Below are 23,282 nucleotides of genomic sequence, written 5' to 3' on the forward strand. Positions count from 1 at the left end.
ATTAATTTATTGGGCACTCGCTTTGTGCCAGGCAGTGTTTCAGCCCAGGCTCCCACCTGAATCCCTCACACAAACACACTGAAGGTACCGCCCCTAAGAAACAAAGACCAGTTCAATTTTATTAGGAGTCGGGTGGAGGTCGGACTGACAGGAAGGCGTTGGTCAGCGGAGGCCTAAAAAGGGTCTCCTACTCCTGGTCCTTGGCGTCACCATGCGTGATGACGTAGCAAATGTTCTTGTAGTCTACATTGCCGCCCACATCGGGAGGGAAAGCCGCCCACATATTCTTGATCTGGGGAAAGATTGCAAGATTGCAACTCTTACCGGTTCTTTACTATCGCCTCCCCATCCCTCCACTCCTCCCAGGCCCCTCCCCCACTCACCTCTTCCTGGGAGAAGCGGTCACACTGTGTGGTAAGCAGCTCCTCCAAGCTGCAGAGAGGTGACATGCGGGGAATTGAGATTGGGTTTCTTGAGTCCTTTCCACTCCCTCCCACCTCATCCTTGTTACCATTCCCAGTCTCTCCTTGAAAACCAGGATCACTCTAGATCCCTCCATTGGTTTCGCAAGCACTCTGGCCTCCCCATCGCTTTTACCCTTTCCCCCATATGTGTTGTGAAAATGTGATCCTATCACCCATTTCCACAGTCTTAATTTCTCCCTTATCCCTGGCAGTGCCTAACCCTTGGTAGGAATTTAAGGAGGCTTTCTGTGGGTGAGCAGTGGGAGGGAGTCACTTACAACTGCTTCTTGATGGTGCCCTTCCCTTCAGGGTCTAAGACCTTGAAGGCTCCAGTGATTACGTCCTCAGGGTCGGCACCTGGGGGTCAGAGGGTACATAAAGCTGAAGGGTCCCTGAAGGGTCTGTCCCTGAATAGTCTGGGAAGTGGCAGCTGGGAAGTTGGACCCAGAACAACTTCATTCACCTTTGAGCTTCTCCCCAAACATGGTCAGGAAGACAGTGAAGTTGATGGGACCACTGGCTTCCTTCATCATGGCATCTAACTCCTCATTCTTCACATTGAGGCGTCCTGGAGCAGGGTAGGGAAAGCATGAGCTGGAGTGAGGTCCTGGGACCAGGGGTGATGCTTCTCATAAATTCAGATCATCCTACCCATTTTTATCTGGGTAGACTGAGGCCCAGGGTAGAGCCATCAGGGCTGGACCCCAAAGCTGCTGAATTCCCAGGACTCTGCAGCCTTGGATGTTTGCGGTTCAAGTGGGAGGCTCACCCATGGCTGCAAAAGTGTCCCGCAGATCTTCCTTGTCAATAATGCCATCGCGGTTCTGGTCGATTACTGTGAAGGCCTGAGGAGGGCATGGACAGGGAGGGGTTAGGTTCCCCATGGCCAGGCTTTAGCATCCTTACTCCAGGCAGATCAGATTCTGGCCTCTAGCCAGCTGTCCTCTTATACCCCAAGGGAGGGGGAGGGGGCATTCTAAACCCTCCCCCTCGCCCTAAAACAGGTGCACATTCAAGGGGTTGGGGGGAGCAGGGATGTCTTTGCCCAGCCTTCAGTGTCTTCTCTCCCCTTGCTCACCTCCTTGAACTCCTGGATCTGAGTCTGGTCAAACATTGAGAAGACATTGGAGCTTCCGCCCTCTGCTGCTGCCCTTCTCTTGGCCTTCTTGGGTGCCTAGGGGGTGAGATTTGGGCAAAGAGGTCCATGGACCCAATCCTACTACTCTCTGGAGGCAATTGATTAGATTCAGGGTTCTTTGAGTCCATTCTTCTAAAGCAACTCTTCTGGCTCTAGGCCTCCCTCTCTTTATGTCCCCTTTGCTGAGAGGGCTTGCTTCGGTTGCATCACCAAATCCTATCTGTAGCCCTTGAGTCCCATCCTTCCATCCTACACAACAAGTTCCCCTTTTTAGAACCCCGAGCCGAGTCCTGGACTTGTATCACCCTGATCCACTCGTTCATCCTGTATGAACCTCTGCTTTCTCATTTATAAAGTGAGAGTGGGAATTTTTGCCTGGCAGGTCCTAAAGGGTTTTAGGAAGGTGAAATGCAGGAAGGTATGGAGCATCCTTTGAGAGAGACTAGGCTCCTGTGAATGGAGTGTCTGAGCAGATTATCCTTGGTTGGGTTCTGTATGTTCCCCATGAGTGATACCAAGAAAAAGAGGATTCAGTTTTCTTCCTCTGATGGACTGGAAACCAGCTACCTTCTTTCAAAGGGTGAGGCTGCTCTGAGGTCTGAGGGATCTGGTCAGGGGTTGGGAGATTCTCACTCACCATGTCTTCAGTCTCCTGGGGGCAGGGCAGTGGCTCTGGCTGGAAAGGAGCAGAGAGTCAGCCTGCGCAGTCCCTCTGGGGTTTTATAGTCCTGCCCCAGGGAGCCCTTAACATACCAGGGTAACCTTAGCCCTGTGGGTACCCACCCCAGATACCAAAATAGCTAGGCTCTGGGCCTCTCCCTTCTGAGAGGGCCAACAGCAGCTGGATTCCAGGGAGGGAGGGAGGAAGGAGGGAGTCTTGGGATGCATGCCTCACTAGGACCTGGGCAGGAAGGGATGTTCCTTTTCTCAAAAGGGGGCTGGAATGTACCAGAGATCAGAGAGGGCCCAAGCCGGGGTACAGTGCTGGAAGAGAGATGAACCAGGCCCCTGTACCCCTAAGTGGGGTGAGCTCAGATTTAAACCCAGTAAATTTATTGAGCACCTATAGTGTGTCAGGCATTGTGCTGTTCTTTATGGGTACACTTTGGCAAACACAACTCCCCTCCCATTGGGAGTTCACAATCAAGTGTGTGTATGTGTGGGTGTAGTCACAGAGTTTAAACGTGGGAGCGAGCTATCTGGTGAACCTGAAGATTCAAGAAGCTCTTCTACACCTCCTTCAAGGAGAGGGAGGGTTTTATGAGGAAAGATGCAGAGCAAGGAATCCCTAGGTATAAACAGATTTGATAGCCTGGGGCTGAGAGCCTGCTCTGTGATTTTGGGCTTTGTGCTTCAAATCCTGGGCCTAGGTTTCCCCCTCTATAAAATGGAGATGTAATTCCCATCCCACAGAACTTGTGGATGCGAACACTATTTGGAACAGTTTAGTGAAATATAATCATAATTAATATGTAGGCCCTGCCTTGGTAGAACTTACAGTCCAATCATGGAGACAGGAGAAATATAGAAAATGACATAGAAGTAGAGGGCACAGTAGCCCTATCTAGGAGTATGAGAATGACTTCAGTAGAAGTGAGTCAGGTGAAAGTGGAGGAGCAGGTGTGCTAAACAGAGGGCACGGATGGGCAAAGGCCTGGAGAAGTGAAAGATTAGAAGTGTTCAGGTTGCCAGAATTGTGATGGGCTTGAGCAGAAGATGCAAGGGGCTGAAAACAAGAAACTAGAGGGAGTCAGCCTGAGGACTGAGCCCTTGGGAGTCTTGGAAAGGTTTGAAACAGGAGGACATGGTCTAGTGTGAGTCTATACCATTTCTTTGGATACTGGTGTGAAAGTTAGAAATCAGATGAAGAGAGTCAGAGACACCAAGAAGGAGACTAGTCGGTCACTTCCTCTTGATTGACTGGTATGGTCAGTGGCTTCTCAATCCTTTCTGAGCAAGAACCAACTTGGCTGACTGTGTGACTTTGAGGTACCCTCTTCTACCTCTCTAGGCCTGAGTGCCCTAGTCCCCTCTATAAGTGGAGGTCGGGGACAATAGTGGCTGAGGAAACCCCAGGAGGCTCAAGGTTGGCCATGACACCCATCTCCTCCTCCTGCTCCCTCTATGACCCAATGTCCTGAGCAAGGTGCCTCCTCCTTTTGCCTTCCTCCCGCCTCATGCCAATGCCTCTAAGACATTTTCTTTTCTGGGCACTGGGGCCCAGCCACCTGTTGTCTCTAAGAGTTAAGGAGCCACCCTAAACTTAGCAGCTGCCCTTGGCCTTCTGCCCTGGCCCCTCCTTGCCTGGTTCGACAGCTGCCTCACCTTATAAGGTTATCATGGGGGTCCAGGCCCAAGGAGGAGCCCACTTATTATTGGGTTCTGGGAGGGGAGGAGAACTCTGGAGACAGGAATGGGGAAAGTGCTCAGGAAGCTTGGGTCGACTGGAAAGTGGGGAAGAAGGAAGCAGGAGCGGTATATCTCAGACACTCAGAGTTCATAGGATCTGGGTCTGAGGAGCCTCAGAGGACTTAGCAACCAAGAAGGAACTGAGAAGTTGGGAATTAGGCCTGACTGAAATTTCAGGATGGTGAACTCTGTATAGAAATCTCCTGGGGCTCGGGGAAATGCGAGTTAGAGTGAGAAAGGGCACGTAAAGTTAGGACTTTATGTTTGTGATCTAGGATAGCTGGGGACACTCGTAAGTTCGGGGTATGGTTTCTTAGCAAAAAATGAGGAGCACAGAAGTGCGGCAATGAGAGAATAGGAGTCAGTGGAATGGGTCTTGGATTCGCAAAAGAATAAGGACACACATATGGGAGTTCATGGTATTGGGAATTCCTGAGGTCCCCACTTGAATTGGACACGCTCAGAGAATGAGGTCTGAGGAACTGAAGCCTGGATTCTGCGGAAGAGCTCAGATGATGGGGGCTGAAAAGAGGAACTTGGAGCTTGGGATTCCTGCAGGAAATGGTGCATCAGAGAGATGGGTCACTTAGAGGATTTGGGGCTTATAGTGTTGGGATTAGTTGCAGGCCGGGATGAGAATTAGAAACACTGGATGAGGGCACTGGATCTTTGGTAGAGTTCGGAATCTCACAGACTGTGTGTGTGTGTGTGTGTGTGTGTGTGTGTGTGTGTGTGTGTGTGTGTGTGTGTGGCGGGGGTGGGGAGGGGAGTCAGGAGCTGGATGGAGAATGAGGGCCCAGAAAAGACTCAGGAAGGGCAGCACGGCGCTCCTATTGGCTAAGGGCTGCACCAATGCCCCCGGCCCCCCGCCCTTCTCCGCGCTATCCCCTACTGTCACTCCCCTCCAGCGCTTGTCTCCGGTTGTCACAGATGTCCCTGAGCTGGCACCGCCTCCTGGCAGCGCCCCTGAACTTTGAGTGCTGCTATTGGCTGAGACAGCTTTCTATACTCTCCTTGTTGCTAAAGTGAAAGAATGCCCTCATTGGCTGACTAGGCAAATTAATTGCAAATTTGGCCCGGTCCCCCCGCCTCTCGTTCCCCCAGCTGTCATTCCTTTCTGACCTTCTTGGGAGACCTAAAGAATTCCTCAGCTCTTCCTATTGACTGCGGATTCTGTCTGTCACCGCCCAAATAGACGTCACTGTCTGTCAATTTGACCTCCGCCTACTCCCCTTATCATTGGCTTCCTTTTTACCGTTCCTATTATCCAGGCCCACCTTTCCTAGCACAGCACCCGCCTCCTTCCGCGGTTGTACATTCTTTAGCCATGTTTATTGGCCAGAAGGTTCAGCTTCCTGCTTTTCTATTAGCTACTTCCTTCACCCCGCCTCCTCCCTCCTGCTCTTGCCCTCTCATTGGTCCGCCTTCTCCGTTTCTTCTATCCGATGGGACCGCCCGCGCGCAGGCGTGAAACGCCGAGACGCTGGCTGCTTTGCCGGCACCAGTGCGTGTGCGCAGGCGTGAGGTCGGCCGCTCGCCTGAGGCGAGAGGGAGGGGGCGGCGAGAAAGCGCCAGGGGCAAGAGGGCACGGCTGAGACCCCGGAGCCTGGCGCCCCGGGTTCCCAGCCCCGCTTCCGCGCGCCGGGCGACTGCCCACGCGCCGCTCCTACCCCTGGCGCGCGCTGGGCCGCGCCCTTCACCTTCTCCCCTTCCTCGGCGGGCTGCGGGGAGCCGCCTGAGGGGCGGCGCCTTCTGCGGCCGTCCCGGCGGGGGGATGTGAGGTGTGTCCTGCGGCCATGGAGACGGGCCCGGCGCCCCTGGTGGCCCCGCCGCGCCGTCATGGCAGCCCCGCGGCCCCCTCGCCGCCGCCCCGAGGCTCCCGGGCCGGGCCCGTCGTGGTGGTGGCTCCGGGGCCGCCAGTGACTACGGCCACTTCGGCCCCGGTCACCCTGGTGGCTCCCGGGGAGGCGCGGCCCGCTTGGGTACAGGGGCCGACCCAGGCCTCGGCTCCAGCCACGTCTTCGGCCCTGGCTCCGACGGTCACGGGCGGCACGGTAGTGGTGCTAACTCTGGAGGCCTCACCCGAAGCCCCGAGGGCGCAGGTTTTCTCCGGCCCAGAGCCCCTGGTGCCCGCGGCAGCGGTAGGAGACGATACATCTATGGCTCGGGCCCCAGGAGCAGACTCTCCAAAGACGGAGGAGGCTAGAACCTCGCCCATCCCTGGACCAGGTACCCCCACCGGAACCCCCACCAGGACCCCTTCCAGAACGGCTTCTGGGGCCCTGACCGCCAAACCCCCGCTTGCCCCCAAGCCGGGAACCACAGTGGCCTCAGGAGTGACTGCACGGGTTGCAGCAGTGACAGCAGGACAGGTGACAAGCGGACATGGAGCTGCAGCAGCAACATCAGCATCAACAGGACAGGCTCCAGAGAACCCCCCAGGGCCTGGCACAGGCCCTCCAGGGACATGTGAGGCTCTGGTAGCTGTTGTGACAGTGACCCCGGCTCCAGAGCCTGCCGAAAACTCTCAGGACCTAGGCTCCACATCCAGCCTGGGACCTGGCATCTCTGGGCCTCGAGGGCAAGCCCCGGACACTCTGAGCTACTTGGACTCCGTGAGCCTCATGTCTGGGACCTTGGAGTCCTTAGCGGATGATGTGAGCTCCATGGGCTCAGACTCAGAGATAAATGGGCTGGCCCTGCGCAAGACGGACAAGTATGGCTTCCTTGGGGGCAGCCAATATTCGGGCAGCCTGTGAGTACCCAGTGGGAACCCGTGGGACTGCTTCAGGGAAGCAGAGGTTGGAGGAGGGGTAAAAGATGCACCTTGCCCAGACTCTGGCAGCCCAGCCCCCTCTGAGGATTCAAGGGTGACTAGCGGGAGTGGGATACTTGGCAACCCCTACCATGCCTAGAGCATCCTGAAGTTTCTGGGCACTCACATGTTTGTTAGAGCTTCAGACTATGTGTCAGGAGTTCTGGTTTTGAGCCTAAGCTTTGTTTTTGGTGTGTTGTGTGCCCTTAAGCTAATGTCTTCCCCATTTCCATGCCTCAGTTTCCTCCCCTGTGAAGTGAAAGATTGAAGGAGATGATATCTAAGGACGTCCGAGCTCCTTATGTGAAACTCCTGCTGTGGGCCAGATATTCTGGAGGGTTGGCTGGACAGGGTTCTGTTAGAGATTTTGGTTCCTTAGGGGGAAGGACTCTGGGAGTGATGCAGACATCTTATCTACCTTATAGCCCTAGGTCTGATGGGGCGATGAGGTGGGGGCAGTCTGATGGATGGAGGGGAGACCCTGAAAGCAGGATTTCTCTTCAAAACAGAAAAGGACAGTCTTGTGTTTTCACTGAGGGAAAGGGGTTGGAGGAGGCCTCTTCCCCATTTCTTCATCTCCCCAGCCCAGTTTACTCTTTCCTAGTTCCTTCCAGGGACCTTAGTCACTCCTGAGGTGGGGGTGTGAATGCCTCTGACTTCTTCCTTCTCTCTCTTTGGATCCTGCTCATTGTTCCTGTACCCCTTTAACCTACTGGTCAGCTCATTGTCACCTGAGCATCCAGGTGGCAGGCTCTGTGCTGGATATTAAGGATAAAAGAGTTTCAAGATGCTTATCATCTAAAGGGAGAAAAAAAATTTGGTTTCCATATATGTTAGGTTTAGCCTAGGGATCATCACAGGACTTTGTGAGCACCTAGGGAAGGAGTCTTTTGCCCAATGTGGGAGTCTAGCTGAAGCTGATCTGAATGGTGAAGAATGAGAAGGATTTAGTCATGGCTGGGCCTGTTGGGGTTGGGGGAACCTGCCTGATTTTGGGGGAAGCCCTTTGGGAGAATATTCTAGGCAGGGTTTATAATCCAACAAAAAATTAAACAGAAAACCTTTATAATCCAACAGAGGACCTCTGAGCATCAACATTCAGGGTCTTATGAGGGTAGGGCAACTGAAGTTTGACCCTGGTGCTTTCCCACGCACGAGGGATGTGTTGTACCCAGTTTACAGATGAAGAAACAGGATTAGAGCAGTTGAGTGAATTGCCCATTCATATAATCTGGATCTGTGTGACCAATGGTTCTTTTGTCAATACCATGCTGTCTTAAGGAACTTAGATTGAATTGGATTTTAGTGAGCCCCACTTGTGTGCCAGGCACCATGCTGGGTGCTGTTTCTCTGCTTTGTAGTTTTGTCCCTTTAAAATTCATCTTCCATGCTGGAGGAATCTACTGAAGTGAAGCTGTCTAGGCCAAATGTATCTTACAAACTTTTAGCCGCTCCCCACTGGCCACAGGACAAAGTCCAAGTGCTTTAGCCTGCGCATAGGTTCTTCATTATCTGGCTTTGCAGCCTCTTTGGTCTTCTCTCCCACCACTCCTCACCATGCGCTTAGTGCTACCATGGTCCTATTGAACTGATTCATACTCAGGCCAAGAATGCCTTTCTCCACCTTCTGTTAAATTCTTCTGTCTTTCATGGCCTACCTCAGATGTTCACTCTTCCAGGAAGCTTTCCCTGATACCCACTGCCCCTGCTCCAGTTAGGTGCCTCTTCTGTGCAGTTTTGTCATTGTGTTTTTCACACTGTATTGTAATCACCTCCCCTACTAAGCTCATGACCTTCTCGAGGGCAGGAAAGATATTTTACTCTTTCTGGCCTTTAGTAGAGCTTGGAACTGACTTATGATAGAGATTAATGAAAGAGGCTTTCTCTGTTTAAGGCACTTCTAGGACAGAAGAAACTAATATTTAATGAACCCTTCTATTTAACAGTCTTTTATATAGTTTCTCAATAATCCTCTCATAACTTTGTGATGTAGGTAGTGACATCCCTTTTTAAACAGATGAGGAGCAGACTCAGGTTATCACTTGCTAAGACACCCCAGGTTTCTAAAGGACATAAATGGAATTTGAGGTCAGGTCTGTCTGAGAACCCAAGCTCACTCTTCCATTACACTCACCTTCTGGTACTGGTTTCTATAAGTAATTGTTTCAAGACTGATGGGACATCTTGAATGTGAAGCTCTCACAGTACAGTAGGCAATCAGCGCAAGGAAAACTTTATTTGCCTGGGAATCTGGGGTGATTTCAGGGAGGAGGAGGTAGAGGGAATTGCAGATGGTCCAAGGGATCTCAAGAGTCTCATAGGAGACTCAATTGCTTCTAAGGAGACAGAGAAGTATGTATTTGTTCTATATTTTATTTTGCGGATAATAATTGCTATTATTTCCTGAACCCCTGCTATGTGTTCTCATATAATTTCTCAGGTGGATATTGTTTTTCTCTCCATCTTACAAGTGAGGAAATTGAGGCTTAGAAGAATTAAATGGCTTGCCCAAGGTCACAGTGAATAAGTGGTAAAGCTAGAACTTGGATCCAGATTTAATGCAAAGTGTGGTTTTAAATATTCTGTATTCTCTCCCTAAACTTATATACATTAGAAGTGGGATTTAAACACACTTCTCCAACGTAAGAACGTGATCTCGGTACAGAGATTTCCTTGCAAAGGGAAGAAGTTCTTTCAGTTTAGTGAACTTGGATGGCCAAGTGGCCAGACATCCTGATGTTCGGCAACTCACAATAAGCTTTTATGTCCAGTCTCATTTGAGCCTGGGGAAGTGGCTTGCTTCAGTTCCCCCAGCAATCCAGGTTTTATACTACTGCTACTGACCTCTTTCATGCTCCACCCCATCCTATAGAGAGAGCTCCATTCCCGTGGATGTGGCTCGGCAGCGGGAGCTCAAATGGCTGGAGATGTTCAGTAACTGGGATAAGTGGCTATCACGGCGTTTCCAGAAGGTTTGAAAAGGCTGAGTTGTGGGCAGGGCAAGGCGTGGGGGCAGGGTGGGCCCCTGTGCTCTGGGGAAGCCCAAGAGCATGATATTCTCGACTACATTGGGAACAGGTGGTACTTGGGGAAAGGGGTAGCTTTAAAAGTAGAAGGCTAGGCCAGGTCAGTGGAGTCAAGTCTATGGGAAGTGGGAAGGGTGTCCAGGGAGCTTGAGAACTGTGGGGTCAGCCCCTGAAGCTGGCTTCCTGCCTGCCACTCTGCCTTAGGTGAAGCTGCGCTGCCGGAAGGGGATCCCCTCCTCCCTCAGAGCCAAGGCCTGGCAGTACCTGTCCAATAGCAAGGAACTCCTGGAGCAGAACTCGGGCAAGTTCGAGGTACGTCCAGGGTGTGGGGTTGTGACACTGTGTGAAGGGTATCATCGGTCCCTCCCAGATCTTGAGATAATTGTTGCTGTCCCTTTGCAGGAGCTAGAACGGGCTCCTGGGGACCCCAAATGGTTGGATGTGATTGAGAAGGACCTGCACCGCCAGTTCCCTTTCCATGAGATGTTTGCTGCTCGAGGGGGACATGGGTAAGGTGGCCTAACCATATGGGTCAGTCAGCAAACATTTTTTGAAGGCTCCAGGTGGATATAGGGCTGGGTTGAAAGCAGTTCATACTCTCTAGGACTTCTAGAAGACTAATCCTTAATGGATTAAGTGTCAAGTTATATTGAAGGAAGTGTCCTAGGATGGAGACTCTTGACTCAGGGAACTGGGGGACTGCTGTTGGGGGAAGAAAGGAGACACACATCAAGGACTCATTGAAGAGGTTGCATATGAGCTGGGTTTTGAAGAATAGTTGGGAGCCGAGCAGGGGTCAGGTTTTTCCTGCCTTGGGGATTGTGTAAGTTGTATCCGGGCAGTGGGGTTAGGTATAACTGAGGCTGGAAAAACAGTTTCGGGCCAGATCACCAAGGGCCCTTAAATGCTGTGCCAGGGCACTTGGATTTTATTCTGTGTGCCAGGCTGCCTCAAGATGTATATATACCACTCTCCAATACTATGCATGATGTTAGGTGGTTCTCCGAAGGACTTTTTTTGTCAATAAGTTCATCCTTTCAGCAAATGTTTAGTGAGCACTTGCTATCTGCCAGGCACTGTTCTAGTCATAGATGACAGTAGTGAACAAGAGACAAAAACTCCTGCCCTCGTGGGGCTTATTATATTTTAGTGGGGATAGACAAGATAAAGAAGGAAACTATGTTGTATGTGAAATGGTGGTCAGTGTTAAAGAGGAGTTTAAAGCAAGAAAGGGGAATAGAAAATCTGAATGGATTTGGGGGTTACAAGTGACCTGATCTGACTTGTGTTTTAAAAGAATTATTCTGGCTGCTGTGCTGAGAATAGCATATAGGAAGACGAGGGCAGAGGCAGAGACCAGTTAGAAAACTATTTTCATAACCCAGGAGAGAGATGATGATAGACCAGGATGGTAACTGGAACTACGGGGAGAAGTGGTTGGATTCTGGATATATTTTGAAGGTATAGCCAAAAAGATTTGCCAATGGATTAGATGTGGAAAGAGTGTAAGAGAGAGGGAGGGAGGGAGAAGTTATGAATGACTCTTAAGGTTTTTTGGTCTGAGAATTTGGTATGAATGGAGTTCTATATACTGATATGGATGGGGGAAACTGGGGGAAAGTAGGTTTTGAGGATATATTAGGAGCTCAGTTTTGAAATATGTAGTTTGAAATGCTCATTGGACATCCAGATGGGGATGTCAGGTGGGTTTGATGTATAATGAGTACAATTCCGGATTTTGGGAGAGGTTTAAACTGGACATAAATTGGAAATTTAAGAGCTGTCAGCCTCTGGATGGGACTAAATCTTACCCATGGAACTGGATGTCGTCAAGGCAGCAAGCATAGATATGAAAGGAAGCTCAGAGATTGAGCTCTGCAGCTCCAGCATTTCCAGAATGGGAAGATGAGAAAGAACCAGTAAAGGGGACTAGAACGAGAAGCTGGAGAAGTGGAAGGAAAACCAGGAGTGTGTGTTTCCTGGCAGCAAAGTGAAAAAAGGGTTTCAGGATCAGCTGTATAAAATGGTGCTGATGGGCCAAGTAAAGTCAAGCTGCAAATTGATTTCTGGACTTGGCACTGTGGAGTTCATTGCTGACCTTGATAAAAGCAGTTTTGTGGGCAGCAGTGAGAATGGGAGAAAAGAAATTGAAGATAGCAAGTCTGCACTCTGGAGGAGTTTTGCTGAATAGGTAAGGAAAGAAACTGGTATTTGGAGGGGAAAGTGGAGTCAAGAGACTTTTTAAGCTAAAGAAAGTAACAGATGTTAGTATGCCAACAGGAATGATCTAGTAGAGAGAGAAAAATTGATGATGCAGGAGAGATAAGAAGGTTGCTGGAGTGATAGCCTGTGTAGGCAAGAAGGGATGGGATGCAGTGCCCAGTGGAAGAACTGCTTGGCCAGGATCACAGACAGTTTACCCATAGCAGCAGGGGAGAAGTCAGGGCACAGAAGCAGGCAGATATTAGGTTAAATAACTAGCATATCAAACCTGTCGTTTCATGAATGCTATTGCAGAGTGGAGAAAAATATTAAGTAAATAATAGTAGGAGTGGTATGCAGATAAAGTACAAGTGAATATCACACTTCAGTGACTGAATTTTGGAAAACACTATTATTATAAGCAGTGGTCAGGAGTATGTGTGTGACTGAGTGCAGGGAGAGAATTTGGGAGACTGTTATTTATTTTCTGGGTAAGAAATGAAGATCTGAGCTGTGAAGTGGTTGTGGAGGTGGAGAGAAGGAACACACATGAATGAAATTCAGGTTGTAGCGTGGATAAGACTTGGAGATTAGTCATGGGGAGTAAAAGAAGGCTCTCTGTTTTCTGACGTGGGGCTGAGGAGAGGAATTCCCAGACACAGCAATGGATGTGACACCTTCAACGAAGAGGAGCAGGTTGGGGCCAAAATTTTATTCTTTTGGATGCAGAGATGAGGGAAAGGTCTGAGTCACAGCTGGCTTCCCAAGCCTGCAGTAAGAACCAGGGCCCATTGGATGTGCTGAGGGGGAACTGATAAAATCCAGCGAGACAGATTAGGCAGGCCCTGCCCTGGGAGAGCTCCTCCTTTGGGGTGGCAGAAGCATTTAGACAGTGCTGGAGAAGGAATGAAGCTTTGGATATTGAAAGCTTCCGAAGAAGATGACCTTGAAGGTTTATTCGGGATGCTGGCAGATGAGGGAGGGAGAGCGAGCACAGATTGTGCTGGGGAATGGTAGGGGGCAAGTGGGGTCTGCAGGCAAGGATGGAAGGCTGGAGCCTGGAATGCTTTGATTGCAGTATTAGTCTGGCTTAAGCTTGATAGGCAGGACTAGGAATGGTGTGTGGTGGTAAAGCTCTGAGGTTAATATGTATCTAGGGTGGGGCTGATGCGGGGGAACGGATTTAGTTTGGGGCAGAGCACTCTCAACCCCTGTGATTGCCCTCATCATCTTTCCCAATACCCACAGGCAACAAGACCTGTACCGAATCCTGAAGGCCTACACTATCTACCGGCCCGATGAGGGCTACTGCCAGGCCCAGGCCCCTGTGGCCGCAGTGCTGCTCATGCACATGCCTGCTGAGGTCAGCATGCTCTGGTCCTGGTTGGGTAGGGGCTGGGAGAGCCTTGGCATACAGTGGTGGTGGGGGAGCTCTCCGCCGTTTCTCAGGCCCCATCCCTCCCTCCTTGTTCTTGTCCTTCTCAGCAAGCCTTTTGGTGCCTGGTGCAGATCTGCGACAAGTACCTCCCCGGTTACTACAGTGCAGGGCTGGTGAGTGTCTAGGGCTGTGACTTTTCCCCAAGGCCACAGGGAGGTCTTTGTCCTACCCTCTGTCCTCTGTCCCTCTCCTGCAGATCTCTCCCACTGAGGTGAGAATCCCCTGCTAGATCCAGTTCTACCCCAAGGGAGCCATAGTAGGTCTCTTCTCATGGCTTTTTCCACCTCTAGGAGGCCATTCAGCTGGACGGAGAAATCTTTTTTGCACTGTTGCGCCGGGCCTCCCCACTGGCACACCGGCACCTGCGGCGGCAGCGCATTGACCCCGTGCTCTACATGACAGAGTGGTTCATGTGCATCTTTGCCCGTACCCTGCCCTGGGCTTCAGTGCTGCGCGTCTGGGATATGTTCTTCTGTGAAGGTACTTCTGTAGTCTTTCAGGCCATGAGGGGGCTGGGGTTTCCATGTGCTTGCCAGTGGGCAGCATGCTGACAGAAGTTGCTTCTTGAGTTTGGGGGCTGGAGAAACTGAGACCTGGTCTTGGCTCTGCCACCAACCCAGAGCCTGTTCTCCGTCTCCGGAACCTGAAACCCATGGCAGCTTGTCTCCCTTTCGGGGCCTCAGTATCTTCATCTGTAAGATTGGCAATAGACAAGGATAGGGGCTGTGAGTCACTCCTAAAGGGGACAGGATGAGATTGCAGGCCCGGTTACCTGTGATGTCTTCTCTCTGGCCCTGCAGGCGTCAAGATCATCTTCCGGGTGGCCCTGGTGCTGTTGCGGCACACGCTGGGCTCAGTGGAAAAGCTGCGCTCCTGCCAAGGCATGTATGAAACCATGGAGCAGCTGCGCAACCTGCCCCAGCAGTGCATGCAGGAGGACTTCCTGGTTCATGAGGTAGGCCCTGGCCCTGGCACACCCCACACCTGCTTCAGGCCATCCCCATCTTCATCTGCATTCTGATACTCGTTTGTCTATCTAGGTGACTAACCTCCCAGTAACAGAAGCACTGATAGAGCGAGAGAACACAGCCCAGCTCAAGAAATGGCGGGAAACCCGGGGGGAGCTACAGTATCGGCCCTCACGACGACTGCACGGCTCCCGGGCCATCCATGAGGAGCGCCGGCGGCAGCAGCCACCTCTGGGTCCCTCCTCCAGCCTCCTCAGCCTCCCTGGCCTCAAGAGTCGAGGCTCCCGGGCAGCTGGAGGGGCCTCCTCTCCACCCCCTCTTGCTCGCAGGGCCAGTGTTGGGCCTGCCCCAGGGCCAGTGGTCACCGCTGAGGGACTGCATCCATCCCTTCCTTCGCCTACTGGAAATAGCACCCCACTGGGTCCCAGCAAGGAGACCCGGAGGCAGGAGAAGGAACGGCAGAAACAGGAAAAGGGACGTGAAAAGGAGCGACAGAAACAGGAGAAAGAGAGGGAGAAGCAGGAGAAGGAGCGGCAGAAGTGGGAAAAAGAGCAGGAGAAGGAACAGCAGAAGCAGGAGAAGGAACGGCAAAAGCAGGAGAAGGAACGGCAGAAGCTGGAGAAGGAGCAACAGAAGCAGGAGAAGAAGGCCCAAGGCAGGAAGCTTTCACTGCGTCGAAAGGCAGATGGGCCCTCGGCTCCCCAGGATGGTGGGAACAGGTCCTCGGCATCTGAGGCCCGGCAGGACGCTTACTTCTGACCTCTGCCCTGGGACTGGATGGCATGGCCCCCTCTTTTCCCCTCAGCCAAAAGCAGGCCCCTCAGCTGGCTGTCCCTCTTTCTGAGGAAAGTGGCTTGGTTTCTCATCTGCTTGCCAGCTGCTGATTCCTACACAGTCAGGACAGTCAGAGTGCATGGGGTGGCTGCATTTCCCTGGGATAGCCGTTGAACAAGTCTGGAACCCCTCACCTCCACTTAGGCCCTGCTGGGGTCTCTGTCACTTCTGCCCAGTTCTCTGTGGGGTCCCTTCCCAGGTGCTGTCCTGATTGGCCTTTTGTCACCACAGGGGTGTCTCTTGGCGATGAGAGTCAGCAGTTTTCAGATTCTTACACTCCAGTTACTCCCCTTATCCATGAAATGGAGCTGGGTTCCTTTTTCCCTTTTTCAGTCCTGCCTGTCTCTTCCACTTCCTGGCTGGGGGTGAAGGCCCTCCTTGTTCAACTTCTGGACATCTCTGTATTGTAATTATGTACAGAGGACCTGGTTGGCCCAGGATAGGGGAGTTCGCTCTATCTTCTATCCTTTGGTTCTTCCACAATGTTCTTGCACTCTAGTTTATTTAATGGGACATGCACTGGAACAGGAAATGTCCCCCACTTCCTCACATACCACCATTCTCCTTGCTTTCTCCCTCTTCACCTACCTTCCCCTGCTTTGTCGCACCAGGGTCCCCACCTTTCATCTTATTCCCTTCCAACCCTCTGGCCCCTCTCTGGGAGGGGGTCTTCCCTTAAGCTCCAGGGGGTGGAACCCAATGTTTACATTCTCTCCTGTCTCTGCCCCCACCCAATATGGCCTTTGAGGAACCAGAAAAGAACCCACTGTTGTAGCTGGGCCTGTCTCCTGCCTTGTTATTTGATGAAAGGGGTTAGAAGGACTGGGGAGGGAGGGAACAACTAATGAGCCAAGATTTATTGAAGCAGCCTGCAGGTTTTGGCAGGTAGGTACCTCTTGGCCTTTGGCCCATCTTGCAGTCACTCATCAACAGTTGTCGAGATCCTGCTTCATATTTGCCTGGGATATGCTGCTTCCATTGTCAGTGGCCTCCCGAAGCCCTCTACATATCTCCTTCCCAAAGCATCCATGCAACTCCTGGTAGCCGGAGACGGGAGACAGGGTGGCTAAAAAGCTACAGTCCTGGGGGTGGGGGGAGGGAAGCTGGGCTCTTGGCCAGCTGCTTGGTACAGCGCCAGTTCTGGGCCTCCAGGGACAGTAGCAGCACAACTAGCACCCACATCCAGCTTCCCAGCTCCTGGTTTTCTGCTGCCAGCTTGTAATCCTGCCCACCCTCTGTGCCCTCCACCCGTGAGGGTAAAGGCAGGTTCTGTGGCTCTGAGGCATGGCTCCATCTGGCAGTTCAACAGGGTGAGGCCCAGGGTGCTCTTGGTAGAAGAGGTTTCCTATTTCCCCAGAGGATGAACCAATGGTACTGGTAGCTGGTATTTCTGGACCCCTTCTTTAGCAAGATGTCCTCTGGGTCTGGAGCCTGTGTTCTGTGCCCACAGAAGAAACAGCATGCACTTTCGGTGCAGTTTCATGGTACTCCAATCTGGGAGAAAACACTGCCGGCAAGGAGAGAGGAGGGGTGGTCTATCTTGTGACCCCGGGGACCTCTATGCGGTCCTCCTATAGTTCCATTAGGCTCTGGGCACAGCCTTCGCCTAATGGGATTCAGCTTCTGAGTGTCCTCAAGGGCTAGAGGTCTTGTCCCCAAACCACTGGGACCCACTCTGTCCACCTCCGTGCTCCAGCTCTACCTCTTGGGCCAAATTACAGAACCTGGGCAGGGGCCACTTGGCTGGGGCCCTGTTTGATAAGGGGCTTTGTGAGAGGCTCTGCTACCTTTTTCCAGTCCAGAGGTCAAAACACAAGGAGCTACTGGACTGGATACTGGGCACAGGTGTCACTGCCACTTCTGTGATGGCTCTTCCAGCCTCAGAAACCAGGAACTCGCCTGGGGATGGAGTGGGGGTGTAAACGACTTCCCCTGGGTCCTAAAGGAAGCTGGGTTTGGAAAGTGCCCCTGGAATGGTCAGCGGACTCCCGGCTGGCCATCAGGGAAAAGAGAAAGGCTGCACCTCGGACTAATTGAGGGCAGACAACTGGATGCCGAGAATGGGAGGGCAAGAGTTCTACTGAGATGGTGAGGGTTGCATAGCCCTTGACCAGCCCTGGGGAAAGGTATGCAACCGTGGAAAAGGAAACTAAGGCAAGAATCTACTGGCCCTATTCGCATTTTGCCTTCCATCATGATCCTGGGTGCCCCTTAAGTAGAGTGCGCTCCACTCTTCCAGAGTCTCTACTGCAGTGAGAGGGACTCAAAACCACTTCCCGCCATCCCTCTCGTCCGAAGACGGTCTAGGCGTTCACATGTCCCCTTTTCTGGCCGCTGTCGCCCCACACAGCTCACGTCACTTCTGGGGCTGGGCGGTGTCTCCCCGGCTCATCACGTACTTCCGCCTGCCGTTCAAGTTAGTCCTCTAACGAGAGTGAAGCAACTTCCGGCCTTCCGGGCGCCTTCCTCAGTTCTCTTCCGGGTGATGGCGGCCCGGTGCCCCGGATGTAGGCTTGGCGAAAGCATCGCTTCTTCCCCCGCCTGCCTTGGACCCGTAGGTGAGCGCTTACCGGTGGGACTGCTCGAATCCTTGTGGCTTTGCCGCCTCTCTTATTTGTACTCATAGTCCGGGACAGCTGGGGTCACCCCGCGGAATTGGGAGTTTGGCGCAGGGTGGCCAGGACACGAGGTCCTGTGTCCGCCCGAGCCTCACGGGCTCTGAGGGAACTGGCAGTGGAGGAGTGGGTATCAGCCTGAAGACCTGCTTGGCGCCCAGGACTTTGGGGACCTGGAATGGGGCTGGTCACGTGGGGGAACCGGTCTCCTTTCATCAAGGGTGGGGGTGCTCGTGGGGGGCTCCTCCGCACGTCCACCTCTAAGACCTTGCTCCAGCAACTCTTTCGGATACCAAACCAGGTCCCAGGGGCCCGTTGGCTGCCAACTCCTCTTTCAGCCCCTGAATCTGCCCTCCTTCTCCTCCCATACGAGATCTAGTACATACCAGGGGAGATGTTTGTTGTGCTGGGGGCCCTCTCGCGGTGAGTTTTTTTAATCTGCACCCTTTCCCTCGGTTCAGCTTGGTGAAGGCCCCTCTGTCCAGTTATGTCAAAGAGGAAAGTGACCTTCCAAGGCTTGGGAAATGAGGATGATGAAGACGAAATCAGTGTCCCCAAGAAGAAGGTGAGGGGGCCAGATTCCTGCATTCTGGGAAGAAGAGAGAGAAAAAAGGAACTAGGAACCAGCAGAGGGAAAAGGTTGGGGGAACAAAGAAAGGATACAAGGAGCTAGCTTTTGAATTTTCAGTTTGAGTCCAGATCCTAGAGCATTTTGAGGACTAGCCAGTAACCTGCATCTCTCAACTGGCTGGCTTCTGTTCACAGCTGGTGGACTCTGTGGCTGGGGCAGGAGGTCCTGGGAGCCGCTTTAAAGGCAAGCACTCTTTGGACAGCGATGAGGAGGATGATGATGATGAGGGGTCCAGCAAATATGACATCCTGGCCTCAGAGGATGTAGAAGGTAAGCTGTACCCAAGAATTGACTCTTCGCGGTGGGGGGGGGGGATAAACAGGGGCTTCTGGGAATGTGGGCAAGGGAGGCCCCTGTCTCTTTTTCGCATGCCTAGCAGGGGATGCCTGTGTTTTTCGTGCAGGTCAGGAAGCAGCCACACTCCCCAGCGAGGGAGGCGTACGGATCACACCCTTCAACCTACAGGAAGAGATGGAGGAAGGCCACTTTGATGCTGATGGCAACTACTTCTTGAACCGGGAGGCTCAGATACGAGACAGCTGGCTAGACAACATTGACTGGGTGTGGTTCAGGGGCTGGCATGGTTGGGGCCTGGAGGCAGCAAGTGCTTGGACTCTTCTGACAGTTTGTAGAAAATAAACCTTCCTGTTTTCACATTACAGGTTAAGATCAGGGAGCGGCCACCTGATCAGCACCCACCATCAGACTCAGAGGAGGAGGACAGTCTGGGCCAGACACCAATGAGTGCCCAAGCCCTCCTGGAGGGCCTTCTGGAGCTGCTGTTGCCGAGAGAGACAGTGGCTGGGGCACTGAGGCGCCTAGGGGCCAGAGGAGGAGGCAAAGATGGCAGCAAGGGGCCTAGGCGGCCTAGTTCCCCCCAGCGCTTGGACCGGCTCTCTGGGTTGGCTGACCAAATGGTGGCCCGGGGCAACCTTGGTGTATATCAGGAGACAAGGGAACGGTTGGCCATGCGGCTGAAGGGGTTGGGGTGCCGGACCCAGGGACACCCTGACCCCAAGCCCCCACCTTCTCTGGACATGTTTGCTGAGGAAGTGGCAGAGGGGGAGCTGGAGACCCCAACCCCTGCCCAGAGAGGTGAGACTGAAGGGCAGAGGAGGAGTGTTGCAGACAGGGGCAGGGCACTTGAGGACCAAATGGCTTTGCCTGTTATTTTAGAAGCAGATTCGCCAGGAGATGGTTTGCTGGATGTGATGTGGGAGTATAAGTGGGAGAACACAGGGGATGCTGAGCTGTACGGGCCCTTTACCAGCACCCAGATGCAGGTAAACCCCTTTCTGCTGCTTCTCTCCCCTCTTACCTCCCCATGCCATTAGTCCTCTTCTAGTTCTGCTCTCTCTTCCTGCAGACCTGGGTGAATGAAGGCTACTTCCCGGATGGTGTTTATTGTCGGAAGCTGGACCCCCCTGGTGGACAGTTCTACAACTCCAAACGTATTGACTTTGACCTCTACACCTGAGCCTACTGAGGGCTCACTTAGGTGGCCCCTTCTTTCCTGGACTCTGTGAAGGAGGCTCCAGCTGCCTCAGGCAGTGAGGATATTGGGGGCAACTTTTCAGTCAATTTTCCTTTCCCAATAAAAGCCTTTAGTTGTGTGTTAGGGCCTTGGCTTTGCTGATGGCCAGAAGCCAGAGACCACAGCCCCTTTGGACTTGCCTTGGTCTTATAGTGTTTCCTCATGAAGTTCCTCTTTGAGAGTTCTGGTCCCTCAAACCATCTCCTGTTTACTGTTCATAAGGGCAGAGCCAGGGCTGTCAGGTGACCAGTGGCCTCCCTTTTTGGATGCAGATCACCATCTAAAAATCCCTTCACTCGTGTGGCATTCTTTGGTATCCTCTGGGGTTCCTGTTTTGCTTTTCTTCGGTCTTTGGTCTTTAGGACCTCAGAGTCTCTCCTTGCAAACAGTGCAGGGTAGAGCCCTAGCAGCGGAGATTTTAGGTCTGATGGGCTGGGGCATCTGTTGGTTTTGAGTAGGAAGCATGGTACTCACTGGCTTCTCATTTTCTCAGGCTCCTTAGGTGAAGTACAGACTCAATATTGACTCTTGAAGGACTCCAAGGCCACCTGGGCAAACCATCCATAGAATAGGCACAGAGAGGGACAGCACCTCACTGAAGGTTACACAGTGAATCAGAGGACTGGCCCAGACCCAATGGGCTCCCTTCCCAGACCTTTCTTGTTACTAGGTCTTTTCTACCTGGCCTTGAAGCCCTGAGCTTACATTTCCTGAGCTACCAAAGTGTACCTGGCACTGAACTAGTGCCTTGAGGAAACTGAGATAACTGGGCTGGTCCCCTTTCAGGAGTTCACAGTCAGGGGTGTAGGTGAAGAGGGAGATAGACAAGTATAATTGTACAGTCTGGACCTACCACTACCACCCTCCCAGCCCATCAGTATGGCTTAAAGCCTCTCCTCACTTGACCAGTTTAGATTTTTCCCTCCACTTTTTCAACTTGGCTGACCATTGGAATCTCAGAGAGAGCTGTTAAATCACTCCTCAGAGACTCCGAATGAGTTGGTTTAGGTAGTGGCCTGGCAGTTGGGTTTTTTAAAAGTTCTCAGGTCTTTCTAATGTGTGGCCAGGTGGAGAGCCATTGGATCTGACTCCCATGACAAGTTATACCTGGGGAGAGGGGCTGGTTCCTGGACTCCGCCGTGGTAGAGCTGAGCATGTGTCTGGCCAGGGCTCTGGTTGATTCTGTTAGTTACAGGAGAGCTGAGCACCAGAGCCGTGGATGCATGGGAGCTCCAGGGTGGAAGGAACCAGGCCTGGAACTAGGAAAGACTTGGGCGGGGATGGGGTGGGGTTACCTGATGTAAGTGAGGCCTCCAACTTCTGTAATAATTAGACCCACTCTTAAGTGCCAGGCCACGCCAGGTTTTCATTGACTCCAAAATACCTTTGGTTGTAAGATGGCTTTATGTCAATAAGAAGGGAAACCCTACCAATTATGTTTGTAAGATGTCATTGATTAAAAGGTACATCCTGATTTCAGAAGTGAAAAGCAGGTGTCTTAAGACCAATGAAATGCAGTGTTCACGTTCGTATCCTTAGTGATTAACTCACGGGAAGTGCTTAGTGTTTGGTGAATAGGTAGGAGCACAGGAGGTGACTCCCCTGGATGTCATCCCACAGGTCCCTCAGGCTCTCCCTGTCGCAAACGGACCTCTTACCCTCACAACCTCTTCCTGTATTAAGCTCCCCGATGATAGCCTGTGTGGGCAGAATGATGCCCCTCACAAAGAATTTCACATCCTCAACCTCAGAACCTGTGATACGTGACCTTATATGGCAAAAGGGACTTCGCAGATGTGATTAATAATTTTGAGATGGGGAGATTATTCTGGATAATTGAGGTGGGCCCAGTGTAATCACAAGGGTCTTAGGAAGTGAAAGAAGTCGGGAGGGTCAAAGTGAGAAAGGGAGGCGAAAATGTTACACTGTTTCTGGCTTTGAAGGTGGATGAGTCATGTGCCAAAGAATGCAGTAGTCTGGAAAAGCTGGAAAAGGCAAGAAAATGGATTCTTCCCATAATCTCCACAAAAAAATGCAGCCCCACTGACAGGATTTTAGCCCAGTGAAAACCATTTTGGATTTCTGATGCTAGAAGTTTGTGGTCATTTGTTATAGCCCCAGTAGGAAACTAATACCCCATCCAGCTGAACGCCTCTTCCCCTCATGGATATCACTAAGTTCTCTCTGTGGCCATGTCCCTCTTTTAAGCACCTATCAGCACTTAACTCCCTTGCTTTAAAAAAAACAAGACTTTGTATGTGCATGTTTAAATTTTTATTTAAGCCTTTTCTATTTTACAATAGTTTAGTAGATTTACAAGAAATTTACAAAAATAGCACAGAAAGTTCATTCATTTTCTCCTATTAACATTTTTCGGTGGCACATTTGTCACAACTAATGAACCAACAGTGTTACTTATATATTTTTAACAAATTTATTGAGACATTCACCCATGTAAAGTATACAATTCAATGGTTTTTAATATCTTCATAGGGTTGTGCAATTATCACTACAATCTAATTTTAGAACATTTTTGCCTAGCCTAAAAGCAACCCCACCCATTACCACTCCCTCCCCATCACTCCTCATTATGCCTTCACCTTCCAATCTCTGCAACCACTTATCTACTTCCTGTCTCTGTAGATTTGCCTATTCTGGACATTTCATACAAATCTTACAATATGTGGTGTTTTGTGTCGTGTCAGCTTCTTCTGTTTAGCATGTATTTAAGATTCTTCCTTGTAACATTCTTTTTTATTGCTGAATAGTATTCCATTGTATGGATGTATGGCATATTACTATTAGCTAAACCTCACACTTTATTTGGGTTTTACTAATTTTTCCTTTATGTCCTTTTTCTGTTTCAGAATCCCTTCTAGGATACCCCATTACATTTAGTTGCCATGCCTCTTTAGTTTCCTCTGGTCTGACAGTTTCTCAGACTTGTTTTTGCTGACCTTGATAGTTTTGAGGAGTATTGATTAGGTATTTTGTAATATATTCCTAACATTTGACTTGTCTGGTATTTTCCTCATGACTAGATTTGGGTGATGGGTTTTGGGGAAGAAGACCACAGAGGTGAAGTTCCTTGCTGTTTACTGAAAACCTGTAATGGCTCTACATTGCCCTCAAGATAAAGTTCACAAGCTTGAAGCTGACCGAGAAGATCTCCCATAGCCTGGCTGGAGCCAGTCTCTCCAGCTCCACA

General features: G+C 51.4%; 3 protein-coding genes across 6 annotated transcripts; 2 read left to right on the plus strand and 1 right to left on the minus strand.

Annotated features, from left to right (window-relative positions):
* Positions 1 to 94: 94 nt before the first annotated feature.
* MYLPF (myosin light chain, phosphorylatable, fast skeletal muscle) lies at positions 95 to 5,395 on the minus strand. Of its 2 annotated transcripts, none has more exons than XM_023522432.1 (8): positions 5,289 to 5,395; positions 2,240 to 2,278; positions 1,543 to 1,638; positions 1,234 to 1,309; positions 928 to 1,032; positions 743 to 821; positions 384 to 432; positions 95 to 292 (listed from the first exon to the last, which is right to left on the minus strand). In XM_023522432.1, the coding sequence occupies exons 2-8, from the start codon at positions 2,240 to 2,242 to the stop codon at positions 188 to 190; spliced, it is 513 nt and encodes a 170-aa protein (XP_023378200.1). In that variant the 5' UTR covers positions 2,243 to 2,278; positions 5,289 to 5,395; the 3' UTR covers positions 95 to 187. The 2 variants fall into 2 exon arrangements, with proteins under 2 accessions (XP_023378200.1, XP_011376979.1); XM_011378677.2 differs by lacking the exon at positions 5,289 to 5,395 and adding an exon at positions 5,134 to 5,284.
* Positions 5,396 to 5,486: 91 nt separating this feature from the next.
* On the plus strand, positions 5,487 to 16,073 carry TBC1D10B (TBC1 domain family member 10B). Its single transcript, XM_011378678.2, has 9 exons — positions 5,487 to 6,766; positions 9,699 to 9,798; positions 10,057 to 10,164; positions 10,255 to 10,361; positions 13,303 to 13,417; positions 13,540 to 13,605; positions 13,783 to 13,972; positions 14,293 to 14,447; positions 14,533 to 16,073. Exons 1-9 carry the CDS (start codon positions 5,808 to 5,810, stop codon positions 15,217 to 15,219), a joined length of 2,487 nt encoding a protein of 828 aa, XP_011376980.1. The 5' UTR covers positions 5,487 to 5,807; the 3' UTR covers positions 15,220 to 16,073.
* Positions 16,074 to 17,702: 1,629 nt separating this feature from the next.
* Positions 17,703 to 22,762, plus strand: CD2BP2 (CD2 cytoplasmic tail binding protein 2). 3 transcript variants are annotated; one of them, XM_011378679.2, is made up of 7 exons: positions 17,703 to 17,852; positions 18,371 to 18,474; positions 18,675 to 18,810; positions 18,944 to 19,101; positions 19,203 to 19,635; positions 19,717 to 19,823; positions 19,907 to 22,762. In XM_011378679.2, exons 2-7 carry the CDS (start codon positions 18,397 to 18,399, stop codon positions 20,015 to 20,017), a joined length of 1,023 nt encoding a protein of 340 aa, XP_011376981.1. In that variant the 5' UTR covers positions 17,703 to 17,852; positions 18,371 to 18,396; the 3' UTR covers positions 20,018 to 22,762. The 3 variants fall into 3 exon arrangements, with proteins under 3 accessions (XP_011376981.1, XP_023378179.1, XP_011376982.1); XM_023522411.1 differs by having other exon boundaries at positions 19,723 to 19,823; XM_011378680.2 differs by lacking the exon at positions 17,703 to 17,852 and adding an exon at positions 17,878 to 18,035.
* The last annotated feature ends 520 nt before the right edge of the window (positions 22,763 to 23,282 follow it).

This window comes from Pteropus vampyrus, unplaced genomic scaffold (assembly GCF_000151845.1).
Source record: "Pteropus vampyrus isolate Shadow unplaced genomic scaffold, Pvam_2.0 Scaffold347, whole genome shotgun sequence".
Classification (NCBI taxonomy): Eukaryota; Metazoa; Chordata; class Mammalia; order Chiroptera; family Pteropodidae; genus Pteropus; species Pteropus vampyrus.